The sequence below is a fragment of the Cricetulus griseus genome, chromosome 2, assembly GCF_003668045.3.
Source record: "Cricetulus griseus strain 17A/GY chromosome 2, alternate assembly CriGri-PICRH-1.0, whole genome shotgun sequence".
NCBI lineage: Eukaryota > Metazoa > Chordata > Mammalia > Rodentia > Cricetidae > Cricetulus > Cricetulus griseus.
In genome coordinates this window covers 241,939,444-241,952,142 of record NC_048595.1, presented here as the reverse complement: position 1 = coordinate 241,952,142, position 12,699 = coordinate 241,939,444, and the positions used below count along the sequence as shown (strand labels likewise).

Genomic DNA, 12,699 nt, shown 5'->3' with positions numbered 1-12,699 from the left:
TCCAAGGCCCCAGTTTTTGGGTGAGGACTCCCTTAGCATAGCCCTCCTTCTCATCTATAAAAAGTTCAAATGGCTTAGCTAAGTCCGGTAGACCCAGGGCTGGTGATTCAAGGAGAGCCTTTTTGATGTCGGTGAAGGCTTTCTTTTGGGGCTCTTCCCATTTAAAAGCAACCCCTGGCCGAGTGAGGGGGTAGAGGGGAGCCGCCATTTCGGCAAACCCAGGGATCCATAGGCGGCAGAAGCCTGCCGTTCCCAAGAATTCTCTCAGTTGGCGGGGATTTTGTGGGGTGGGAATGTCTAAGATGGCTCGCATACGGGCTTCCGTTAGCCATCGACGTCCATCCTTTATCTTGTATCCTAAATAGGTCACCTGTTTCTGACATATCTGGGCCTTCTTGGCGGATGCCCGGTACCCTAGGCTCCCAAGAGTCTGGAGGAGGGCTTGAGTGCCTTCCTTGCATTCCCCTTTGGTTTTGGCTGCCAGGAGAATGTCATCTACATATTGTAAGAGGATTAGAGCGGGGTACCTAACCCGGAATTCTGCCAGGTCCTGATGTAAAGCTTCATCAAAAAGGGTAGGGCTGTTCTTAAACCCTTGAGGTAGCCTAGTCCAAGTCAGCTGCCCAGAGATTCCAAGGGCCGCGTCCTGCCATTCAAAGGCAAATATAGGCTGGCTGGTGGGATGCAGGCGGAGGCAGAAGAAAGCGTCTTTAAGATCTAAGACTGTGTACCAGATATAGTTAGGTGGCAATCCACTCAGCAAATTGTAAGGGTTGGGGACAGTAGGGTGTATGTCCTCTATCCTTTTATTGACTTCTCTTAGGTCCTGCACTGGCCGGTAGTCATTAGTTCCCGGCTTCCTAACGGGTAGCAAGGGTGTATTCCAAGGAGATTTACAGGGCACCAGAATCCCTTGTTCAAGTAACCTTTTAATATGTGGCCGAATTCCTTCGCGGGCTTCTTTAGGCATTGGATACTGTCTGACGGATGCAGGAAGGATGGCAGCTTTTAAGGTTACTATAATTGGGGCCTGGTTAATGGCAAGGCCCATTCCTCCTGTTTCAGCCCAGGCTTGGGGAAATTCCGCAAGCCAGTGATCAAGGGTTTCCTGATTGTTCGAATTAGTCCTCTTTTCATGGAGTCTATATTCATCTTCTATGGACATTGTCAAGATGGTAAGGGGAATTCCCTCTGGCCCTGTGACTTTGACTTCTGACCTCTCAAAGTGTATTTGAGCTTTTAATTTGGTCAATAGGTCCCGTCCTAGTAAGGGGTAGGGGCAATCTGGCACATGGAGGAAAGAATGCATAACCTTACCGGTCGCGAGCTGGAGCTGCCGATTTGTAGTCCAATGGTACTGCTTTCCGCCTGTAGCTCCCTGTACCCATGCAGTCCGGTGACTCAGGGGTCCGGGTGACCGATTCAGAACGGAATGTTGTGCCCCTGTATCGACTAGGAAGGTGACCGGATGCCCCCCGACTTGCAGTGTTATCCTGGGCTCAGGGGGGGGCTCCTGGCCCTGACTCCTCTAATCTTCTAGGTTCAGGAGGTCAGAAACCCTTGGCGGTGGAAGCTTGGCCCGGGGGTTCTTAGGGCATTCTCTTGCCCAATGTCCTTTTTCTTTACAGTAAGCACATTGGTCCCTGTCCAGGTGGGGCCCCCTTCTGTCATCCCTCTGTCTATTCTGTCTCTGGCCTGTCACTACTGTGGCCAATAACCTGCTCATTTCTTTATTCCGCTTACGGTCTCTCGCAACCTCTTTTTCCTCAGCTTCCTGTCTTAGTCTTTCCTCTCTCTCCTGAGTTTCCTTCCTCCAACGTTCTTCTCTTTCTGTCTGTGTTTCCCTCTTATTAAAAATACGTTCTGCTTCCTTCAACAAATCTTGGAGTGTATATCCCTGTAGATTTTCTAGCCTTTGAAGCTTGTTTCTTATGTCCGGGGCTGATTGCCAAATAAAGGACATAGAAACGTTGGTGGCCTGACCTGGATCTTCCGGATTATAGGGAGTATACATCCTGTACGCTTCTTTCAATCTCTCTAGAAAAGCGGCAGGTGATTCCTCCGCACCCTGTATTATCTGCTTCACCTGGGCCAAATTAGTGGGTCTGCGTCCTGCCCCCCGGAGTCCCGCTACCAGCAACTGGCGATAGAGACGCAGGTGGGTCCTACCTGCTTCGGTGGTAAAATCCCATTCAGGTCTTTCAAGAGGGCAAGCCGCATCAATTTCATTGGGTAGCTGGGTGGGCTGCCCGTTTACTCCTGGGACATTTTTTCGTGCTTCTAGTAGCACGCGCTGTTTCTCTTCCGAGGTTAAGAGGACCTGCAAAAGCTGCTGACAATCATCCCAGGTGGGTTGGTGAGTCGTGAGTACCGACTCTATGAGAGATGTCAGCCTCACGGGGTCTGCAGAAAAAGAAGGATTATTATTTTTCCAGTTATAGAGGTCCGATGCTGAGAATGGCCAATACTGAGGTTGGCCATTCAGCCCAGTTCGGAGGGGCAGAGTGGTTGAATCTGGAACGGGCTGCTCCCTACGACCTCTTAGTCGATAAGCCATTGGTGAAGGGTCAGGGGCCGCTTCCGCCAAGGCAGCGGCGGAGTCCGCTTCTGCCTCTGGTGGGGGCGGCAGTGGCGGATATGGCGGGGGCTCCTCCGTTAATAGATCAACCAACTGGTCTTCTCCCGGAGGGAGTACCTTAGGTGTCTTCTTTTCTTTAGCCTTAGTGTCTTTCACCACGGTAGGGTAAAGGTTGGAATGGGAAGGGGGGTTGGGAGGAATCAAAGGAGTGGGAGGTGTAGGGGCCGAAGGAATGGGTCGGTTGGAGCGGTTAGAGGGGGGAAGGAGAGAGGGGCCCTTGGGATGTAAGAAAGGACGTACCCAGGGAGGGGGGTCCTGAACCAAAGCCTCCCAAGTGACGATATAAGCCACTTGATCGGGATGCCCGTGTGGTCCAGGATCCATAATCTTCTCTTTTATCTGGAATATAGTCTGGGGGTTAAAGGTACCATCTCGCGGCCAGCCTACGTCAAAGGTCGGCCATTCTGAAGAACAAAGAGTAATCCATTTGCGTTTACGCACATTAACAGATTGGTTATGAGCATATTCCTGTACATCTTTCCAGTGGGAGAGTGTTAGGGACAAAGGAGTGGTGACAGTTTGCCCCATAGTTTCTAGGCTTAGGAGGGCACAAATGACAGCTACAAGACAAAGACCGAATAACACAGAACAGACTTTCGCAGCGCGGTTTCGACAGAGAGTCGACAGAAGGAATTGAGAGAGAGTCGAGGAAGGGGGCCCTCCTTCCTCGTCCCCAGTAAAGATTGCAAATCCCTCAAGCCGAGGGCCTTCTCCAAAGAGACTGGGAAAATGTCCAGTCATAGATCTAAGTTCAAAGTACAAATCTCTCACCCTGAGGGCTTCCCAAGTTCAAAATACAAATCCCTCTTCCTGAGGGCTTCCCAAGTTCAAAATACAAATCCCTCTTCCTGAGGGCTTCAAACGCTACCAGGACGTCTCCTGGAGCCGCGGTCGGGAGTTCGGACCCGTCAGTCCCTCCTCGGATCCGCCTACAAATGTACACAGCTGTATACTACAAACGCAAGCGCAATTCACAAGACAGACTCAGACCAGACAAGACAAAACAGCGGATCCGCACAACACTTACCTCCCAGACGTGGGTCGGTGGTCCCTGGGCGGGTCTCAATCCCGGACGAGCCCCCAAATGAAAGACCCCGAAGGGATACTTTCGTAGAGGGAGACCCACACACCCAGGAATCAGCGAGGCCACGAACTGGATGCAAAAAACAAGAGGCTTTATTGGAGACGCAGGTACCTGGGGCGACTTAGCTTCTGTGTGGCTAAGCGCGCCGAGCCAAGGGAAAAGGGGTCCTTATATAGGAAAAAGGCGCAAGCTAGGAGCAAGGATTCTATTGGATAATTCTAATGAGGCATTATACAGAGCTATTCCCATTGGTCAATGTATATGAGGCGCTATACAGGGTTATTCAAATGAGGCAAAGTACAGAGTTATTCAAATGAGGTGAAACACAGAGTCTTTCAAATGAGGCGAAATACAGAATCATTTCCATTGGATGGTTCAAATGAGACACAGAGCCATTCCAGATCAGCATATTCTCAAGGTCTGGTGTCTGGTACAGCAGACTCAATTCCCCCCCTTTTCCTGATGGCTGACCTTGGGGGCGGAGACCTTGGGACGGAGTGTTTCTCTTCGGGCGGGGCGGGGGCTCAGGGGCAGAGCTCCAGGCCGGCTCACTCGGTGTTTGTCCTCGTGCTGACCCACCTGGTGCTCGCCCTCGTGCCAGCCCACCCGGTGCTCGTTCTCGGGCTGGCCCACCTGGTGCTCATTCTCGGGCCGGGCGGGGAAAGGCCACCGGGGGTGGGGATCGGGGAAGCCGCCGACAGGAGGAAGAGGAGACAAACTTGAGAAAGAAAGGGCTAAGGGACAGGGGTCTTTCACTGGGACCTGGCCCCCTAAGTTGGTTTTGCCAGTATGTTGGGCAATCTGAACTTGCCAGTGACATCACTGATGTGGTGTTCTTCACAAAAAGGAAATGTTCCTTTCCTACAAGATGAGGATCTGCAGACCGACCATTGTGCCATTTTCATCTCACTTCTGGAAAGTGGGGGCTGTCTTGTGAAACATTGTTAGACAGCATGCTTGACATGAAAGAAAGGCTACTTGACCCTAGCCTTTCCCTGTTCAGAGCATCACATGAAGATTCCACTGGGTGTTAGAGTGGCTTTCTCATTTTGGCAGTCCATACAAGGGCTGAAGAGATGAATCAGTGGTCAAGAGCACTGGCTGTTCGAGGAGACCTGGATTCAGTTCCCAGCACCCACATGGTGTTTCGAAATCATTTCCAGGGAATCCAATGCCCTCTTTTGGCCTCCCAGGGCACCGAGGCATGCACGTGGTGCACAGACATACATGCAAACAAAACACCCACACATATAAAATAAACAAATATAATTGAAAAAAATGAAGAAGACCAGAGTTTGAAAGTTCTTGTATACTGTTAGCAATTGTATGCCAAAATCCTGCCTAAAATGCTATGATTGCTTGCTGAGCTGTAGTGGCGCACACCTTTAATCCCAGCATTTGGGAGGAAGAGGCAGGTAGATCTCTGAGTTAGAGGCCAGCCTGGTCTACAGAGTTCCAGGATAGGCGCCAAAGCTACACAGAAACCCTGTCTCAAAAAAAAATGCTATGATTGTTTATGAAAAATATCTTTCATAAAGTTGGGTACAGTTTGGTTTGTAAAAAAAAAAAAATTCTTGGGCAATTTCTTGGGGGTGGACATTTCAAAACCAAAACCTTAGTCACGGACATATGCAGTAAATAATAGGCAATATTCTTCTTCATATCATCCTTGAAACGTTTCTATAATTTACTTTCGTTTCAGATATATAGCAGTATAATGAGTTGCATAAAAACAATTATTAGATACATTTTCTGCTGCTGAGAAACAAATACAGCAAACTCATTGGCATTCTGTAGGTCAGATGTTCAAGCACAGCACAGGTGGCCTTCCCATCTAAGTGTCTTCTGCATGTGCCCACAGCTGATGTACAACTGAGCTCTCTCCTCATGTTTTCACAAGGCTGGAGCCTACACATCATCTGGTTGCATGGTCATCTTACGTTTATTGTGCTCTCCCAACTCACACAGCTTGTGTCAAAGTTCATTTCCTTTTAGTTATAGGACTGAGGTCTTCTATAGGTGCTCCCCAGCACCTCATAAACAGGGAACGTTGTCGTCCCGGTGCTTAGTAGGTAGAGACCATACAGCTAGAAGTTCAAGGTCATCCGTGACTACATAATGATCTCAAGGCCAGACAGGGTTTTCATGAGACCCTGCTTCAAAAAATAAATTAATTTTTAAAAATCTGAGGTTCACGATGGGTTGCTGGCTGTCAGTCAGGGCTACAAATGACATTTTAACACTCAGTCCTCTGTCATGTTTTCCGCTTTGCTTTTAAAGACAGTGACAGAGAATCTTCCTTTTATCTGGTGACTTTCACTGATAAAACCTCAGTGCCCAGGAAAAGTCAAATCCCCTTCAACTGAGTGGGAGAGCCAATCAAATATAATCTATTTTTCCTTAAAAAAAACTATTCTATTACAGTTATTTGCATATTATTACATGAGTATGGAGGTCAGAGGACTACTTGCAGCAACCAGTTCTCTCCTGCTACCATAAGAATCCTGGAAATCAAACTCACATGTAAATGGAAATTTCCTGTCCCCACCAACCAGTCCCAAATAACCAACTCAGAGGCTGAATACGAATTTTAAATGCTTGTCTGATAGCTCAGGCTTGTTACTAGCTAACTCTTACACTTAAATTAACCCATATTTCTATCTATATTTTGCCATGTGGCTCATGGCTTGTTACCTCATTTTCTACCCATCCTGCTTGCTCAGTAGCTGGCCCGTGTCTCCCCTGACTCTGCCCTTCTCCTTCCCACCATCCTTACTTTGATCACTGTGCCTATACTTTCTGCCTGGCTACTGGCCAATCAGTGTTTTATTATACCAATTTGAGAGACAGATCTTTACAGTGTACAATGGGATTATTTCACAGCACTCACATTTTCAGGATTGGTGGCAAGTGCCTTTACCCACCCAGCCATCTTGCCTTCCTGTAGGAGTGACTGTTCTATTATATCTTAAGATATTCTTAGCTCATGTCCATGATCAAAGGGAATCTTATCATACAGAAAATGAGAAATATTGGTTATTTTTGCATACATTACTATTCTTCACATCTTTCCATTCTCAAATGATTTGAAATCTGAAAAAAATATGAAATCCCTTGAGAAAAAAATATTTATTGATGATTTTTAATCTTTTGAAAATTGTATGTTCAATAGGTTCCTAAAATACTGTATTTGTGTTTTAGAAAGATAAACTTTCTTAGTTGACAAGGCTAATTTGTTAGTTGAAAATAGATTCTTCTCTCATACAATACACCCTGACTGCCGTGTATTCTCATACAATACACGTCTGCCAGCTCTGCCACACTCCTCCCCCAGATCCATTCCCTGTCAGTCTCCCTTCAGAAAAGAGTAGGCCTCCAAGAGACAACAACCAGACATGATGAAACAAGATCCAATAAGACAAGGCAAAAGCCCCATACCAAGGCTGGACTGCCAGGCAACCCAATAGGAGGGAAAGACCCATGCAGGCCCACACTTGCCCCTTCCATCTCTGTGAACCCACCCGTTCCCTGCTCAGTTGATTTAATGGGCCATGTTCTCCTAGTGTTGTCCGTTACTTTTGACTCCTACAATCTTTCTTTCATCTGCCTCTTCTGGGGGCTTCTCTGGGGTGGATGGAGATCTCTAATTTAGACTCTCTCTCCACATAATGTCTGGCTGCGGGTCTCTGCATCCACTCCCACCCCCTGTCAGAGGAAGCCTCTCTGATGGAGACTGGACAAGTCACTAATCTATGAGTATAGCAGAATATTGTCAGGAATCCTTTCTTTCTTTCCTTCTTTCTTTTTTTCATTCTCTCTTTCTTTCTGACCATCATGTTTGGTTCTACCCTAAGACTCTGGGCTGTCCAGTCCCAGGTTGCTGATGGTCCAAGCGATGGGTAGGGCATGGACTCTCTCTCATGGGATGACCTCAAGATACAAAGACAGTTTTTAGCAAAAATATTGTATTATTTCATTCATTATTTTTTCTGAGATTAAAGATCTGATTATTTATTTGTTACTCATAAAGAATTGTTTTTGATTAATTCTTAAGGAATTATTTTGATTCAGACTTAGAAATCCTCAGAGCAGACAGCCTGTGCTTCTCAGCCATCTGTCCCTGGCATGTTTCTTTGGCTTCTTTTACTCTCTTGGCCAAAAGTTTAGCACATTCTGCAGCCTCCTCCTTGTTTTTCTTAGTATGTTGTTTTTTTAGAGCAGTACATTGGCATTGGTGTTGCAGGACATGTGGAGTAACAAGATACTGAATATTGGGGGCTTTAGTCCTGAGCATCTCATCTTCTTTATTTAAGGACCACGTGACAACATATCAGGGGACATCATCTTCTTTAGAGAGATTGAAAAGCTTTCAGATTCTGCTAGCTCTTTTAGGCCCCAGTCTAGGAATATTCTTGTATTTATTGATCAATTGATTGATTGCTTACTTATTTTATAGAACCCAAATCAAGGTATTGGTATCCATAATGCAAACATGAACAGATTTGTACTTTCTCTTCTCTACTTCTTGGTTTATAACAAGAATGTTCCACATTCAATATGAGGGTTTCTCTGCTGTGGATCAAGATACCTTGCTTCATGAGAAAACCTTGTTTGTCCTTCCCACCACTGATTCAGACCACATAGCCCTTCTATTATTCACCTAGAACATCAGCAGCCACTGCTGTGGCCATGTGCTTCTCATAAGAAGTATGAAACTTGGGTTCATCATCCACTTTAATGAGTTTCTGATAGCTGGTGGCTGGGAAGGAGATACCCAGCTTCATCTTGACAGCCCACAGTCTAGGAAACACCATAGAAAAGAGCTGCTGTTTAATTCTAAAGTGACAAAGTCACATGCCTGATTTAGGGCAATGTTTGTTGAGTTTACATCATTCAGATTTGGTCACTGAGCTTTGTGGAATTCAGTTCTGCATGAAGGCAACAGGAAACATTCTGATCCATCAGGCCCATGAAGTTCCCATTTGCTGAAATTAGTAGCTGAAATTCTTCAATTTCTGCTAGTCTAAAAGGATAGCAGAAATTAATGAATCTCATCACCTAGGCTTTTCTTTTGGGTTGATCCCACAGTGGATCTAGGGGCTTCTAAAGCTGAAGTTACTCAATAGAAGGCACCAGGAATGATGGACAGTCTATCCAGACTAAGACATCCTGGGAGGTTAGGTTAGTCTTTGTACTGCTGCAAACCAACTGGACTGCAAAATGGCCAGATTACTACTCTACGAGACAAAGGAGCCACATGCAATATCCCAGGAGTCAGGAGGCTGCCTGGAGATGGACCCTGTGTGGAAGAGCTATAAGGCCATGTGACTTCAGAGGCCATTTTGGGTGCGCTAGCCCTGTTGAGTCTCCAGAAAACTCTTCAGGCCCAACAATCACCTGGCATGAGGGATTTCCCCTAAAGAACGAACCAGGTGTATGCTCTTCATCCCCTACAGAACTGAGACTCATCAAGTTGTTGGGATAGGATAGCAAAAACTCTTTTTTTTTTTTTTTTAAGTATGGCAATAGTTAAGACTCTAAGCTTACTAGCTTATCCATGTAAAATTGCTTTAAAGAATCCCATCATTGCATTAGTCATCAGAAAGGCAGCAATACCTTATAGTTGCACTAGTCATTTTAATATTGCTTAACCAGCAAGATCCTAGGGACCGAGTTTCCCCCTACTGAGTCCCTTGTCTGCTCCTCGTTTACCACATTCCCAATGGTGATCTACTGCATTTGTTTCTCACAGGACATCTCACAGGGACTTCTTTGGGCTTTAATCTACCTTATACATCATCATCAATTTAATTTCCCGAAGGCCAAGTTCTGATCTTGTCACCCATCCCTCAAAGTTATTTAATGGGCTTCCAGGCATACGACAGCAGCTCAGCGGAAATGTGGCTGAACATCAGAATCAACTGGAGGGATTTAAAATTTCATCTTTTAGAAATTCTAATGCCCAATCCCCACTCCAACTTAATTAAATCAGAAGTGTGGGCTGGAGAAGAGTGGGTGGGAGGAGAGCCAGGCATCAGCAGTTTTTCATTCTTTCTGGAGGAGGCCAATGTGAAGCCAAGGTCGGGGTGCTAGCACAAGAAGAGCAGTTACTTACTGGACCATTAACCCTGTCCGTGACTCTCTCTGTAGGTCACTATGGAAGCCTGTATCTGCTTTCCTTCTGTCCCAAGCCATAGAGAAGCTTCGAGTGATGGCCTACACCTATAATCCAAGCATTTGGGAAGAGCAGGCAGGAGAATCAGTTCAAGGTCGTCTTCTACTCTACTGTGAGTTCCAAGCTATCCTGGGCAACACGTGACTCGGTCTCCAACTGGCATGAACAAAAAGAGCAATCACAAGTGGGCACAGGAGTTTGCTCTCACTTTCTGATGACCTCTAACCTACGCTAATTAGACACAACACGATTCAATCAAAGTAAAATGCTTCCTGATTGAGGCAATGTAATTAGCAGCAAATCAGGAACAAATATAAAAATGACAGACATTATAGTCAATACTGATGCCTTTACTTTCAGAAATTGAGGCAAAACTAGATTATTATAATTTCCTTGGCTCACGGTCTATATAACACTAGAGCTTCTCCCAACTTCCCCTGTAAGACAAGGCCTTCTTTTGCACTTCCTAAGGAAGTAGGTCTCAGAAGATCCCACAGCAGGTAACTTACCTGGGACTACACCCTCAGAGAGGAGAACATGATTTGCTTCAAGCTATACTCAGAAGTACATTCAATAATTACTAGATAAATAAGAATATGCAATTTCCAGTTAATAACTTGAGGTTCCCAAACACCCACAGACTCACTTCCTTCCTTTCCTCACCATTTACATATAAAAAGTCACTCATTTTCAAACATCAGGTGGAGCTGGCCACTCTCTTACCACTCACGTTCTCACTGCCACTGATGTCCCCATGAAACACGGGCCCTGTGTTAGAACATACACCCATATAGCCTAATGGGAAGTATTTCTCTATAGGCCATGGCTGGGCCCCAGCTTTGGGTTCTGCTAGGGAAGCCCTAAAAATGTACCACAAACTGAATGGTTTAGGGAAGTAGAAACTAATTCTCACAGATCTGGAGGTTCAGCTTCTGAGACCCAGATAGTGACAGGCCAGGCTTCCTCTGGTCTGTAAGGAAGAATGTGTCCCATGCCTGAGAACTGCTTGATTTGTGTCAGCAAAAATCCATTCTTCACATGGCAGTGTTCCTGTGTGTGTGTATATGTGTGTTTATGTGTGTGTATCTGCAGTGTTCCTGTGTGTGTGTATATGTGTGTTTATGTGTGTGTATCTGCAGTGTTCCTGTGTGTGTGTGTGTGTGTGTGTGTGTGTGTGTGTGTGTGTGTGCAGTGTTCCTATGTGTGTGCGTGCCAATTGGCAGTGTTCCTGTTTGTGTGTCTATCTGAAACGTTCCTCTGTGTGTGTGTGTGTGTGTGTGTGTGTGTGTGTGTGTGTGTGTGCCTGCCTATCTGAAGTGTTCCTGTGTTGGTCTGTCTCCAGCTGTGTTGGGTTTGAAGTCTGCCCACTCCAACATGACTTCAACTAATTATGTATAAAATAACTCCATTAACTAAAAGGGTCCTATTTTTGGTACTAGGTGTTAGAACTTTAGTATATTTTTCTGGGGTGAATTCAACTCACACAGGTTCTAAGGCACATCATAGAGCCGTTCTCTTGTTAAGCATCCTAAAGTCCAGAGGGGCTGCCAAAACTTAGCCACAGCGTTCTTGGTCCCACTGCTGTGACTAGGCAAGACTTTCCCTAAAACCTTTATTCCTATGTGGGACCCCTGCTAACCTTCCCATAAAGGTGTCTGCCATGTGTCTACTTTGAGAAATAACCTTAGCTTACAGTCTGACTCAAGGGAGCTGCTGTCCTCCTTTTGTGTTTCAAAAACTGTTGATTTCATTTTGTGTGTTGTTCCACATGCTATATATGAAGTACCTGCATCAGCCCAGTTAAATGTCCCAGGTATGGAACTGCAGGAAATTGCTTATTGCTGAGCATAGGGTTCAAGTCAGCCAGAACTGGACCGTCATTTGAATTTGGGCAAGAGATGCTTTTTCCTTTCTCTACATAGGAGTAATGTCCTGGGGCTGGAGAGATGACTTGGCAGTTAAGATCATTGGCTGCTCTTCCAGAGGACCTAGGTTGCGTTCCCAGCACCCATAGGGTGGCTCATAAGCATGTCCTAAGAGATCTGGCGCCCTCTTTTGGCCACCACAGGAACTGCATGAATACGGTGAACAAACATATGTATAGGCAAAATAACATGTAAAAGCTACATTTAAGCCGGTTTTGGTGGCGCACGCCTTTAATCCCAGCACTCGGGACGCAGAGGCAGGCAGATCTCTGTGAGTTCGAGGCCAGCCTGGTCTCCAGAGCGAGTGCCAGGATAGGCTCCAAAGCTACACAGAGAAACCCTGTCTCAAAAAAAAAAAAAAAAAAAAAGAAACCAAAAAACAAACAAACAAAAAAACTACATTTAAAATTAGAAAGAACACTATCTACATAGCTTGAAGCAGAGCTCAGGGTTAGAGAAAGACTGGTCTTTTGGCATCTTTCAAAGCCTCTGAACCAAAGCTGTTTGACTACCTTTTCTGGGTAGCCATCTTCCTGTTTTCTTTGATCTCCCTCCTAGTTAAACTATTTTGTGTTAGGTTTCCAAAGATAATTGAAAGAATGAGAATGAGTGAATGAATTCCTGACAACCAGGGAGACCACATCTCACCTTCTGCCTTCACTTATTTTGGCTTCTACCATAGGCCTTCTGAAAGGATGATAAGTTGGTGTTGAGTTGACATTTCTGTAGAGAAACTAGTCTCTACTAACTACCTCTAAACCTGCTCTGGTGGTGTAGACATCACAATCTGACTGACAGGAGTCTTGTGGACACTCAGAATATGAGGAAAGACCAAATAGCCTTTAGAGCTAGCAGAGACTGCCTATATGCCACATGT

General features: G+C 45.7%; 1 protein-coding gene and 1 pseudogene across 1 annotated transcript; both read right to left on the bottom strand.

Annotated features, from left to right (window-relative positions):
- Positions 1-1,135: 1,135 nt before the first annotated feature.
- LOC113834352 (bromodomain-containing protein 4-like) lies at positions 1,136-3,659 on the bottom strand. The gene is made up of 2 exons (XM_035440320.1): positions 3,487-3,659; positions 1,136-3,448 (listed from the first exon to the last, which is right to left on the bottom strand). The coding sequence occupies exon 2, from the start codon at positions 3,377-3,379 to the stop codon at positions 1,529-1,531; it is 1,851 nt and encodes a 616-aa protein (XP_035296211.1). The 5' UTR covers positions 3,380-3,448; positions 3,487-3,659; the 3' UTR covers positions 1,136-1,528.
- A 4,120-nt stretch (positions 3,660-7,779) lies between these two features.
- Positions 7,780-8,506, bottom strand: LOC107979569 (annotated as a pseudogene).
- Between the last annotated feature and the right edge of the window lie 4,193 nt (positions 8,507-12,699).

Excerpts from the sequence above, each read along its gene's own strand:
- LOC113834352 (XM_035440320.1), bottom strand. The coding sequence starts at position 3,379 with ATGACTGGACATTTTCCCAGTCTCTTTGGAGAAGGCCCTCGGCTTGAG.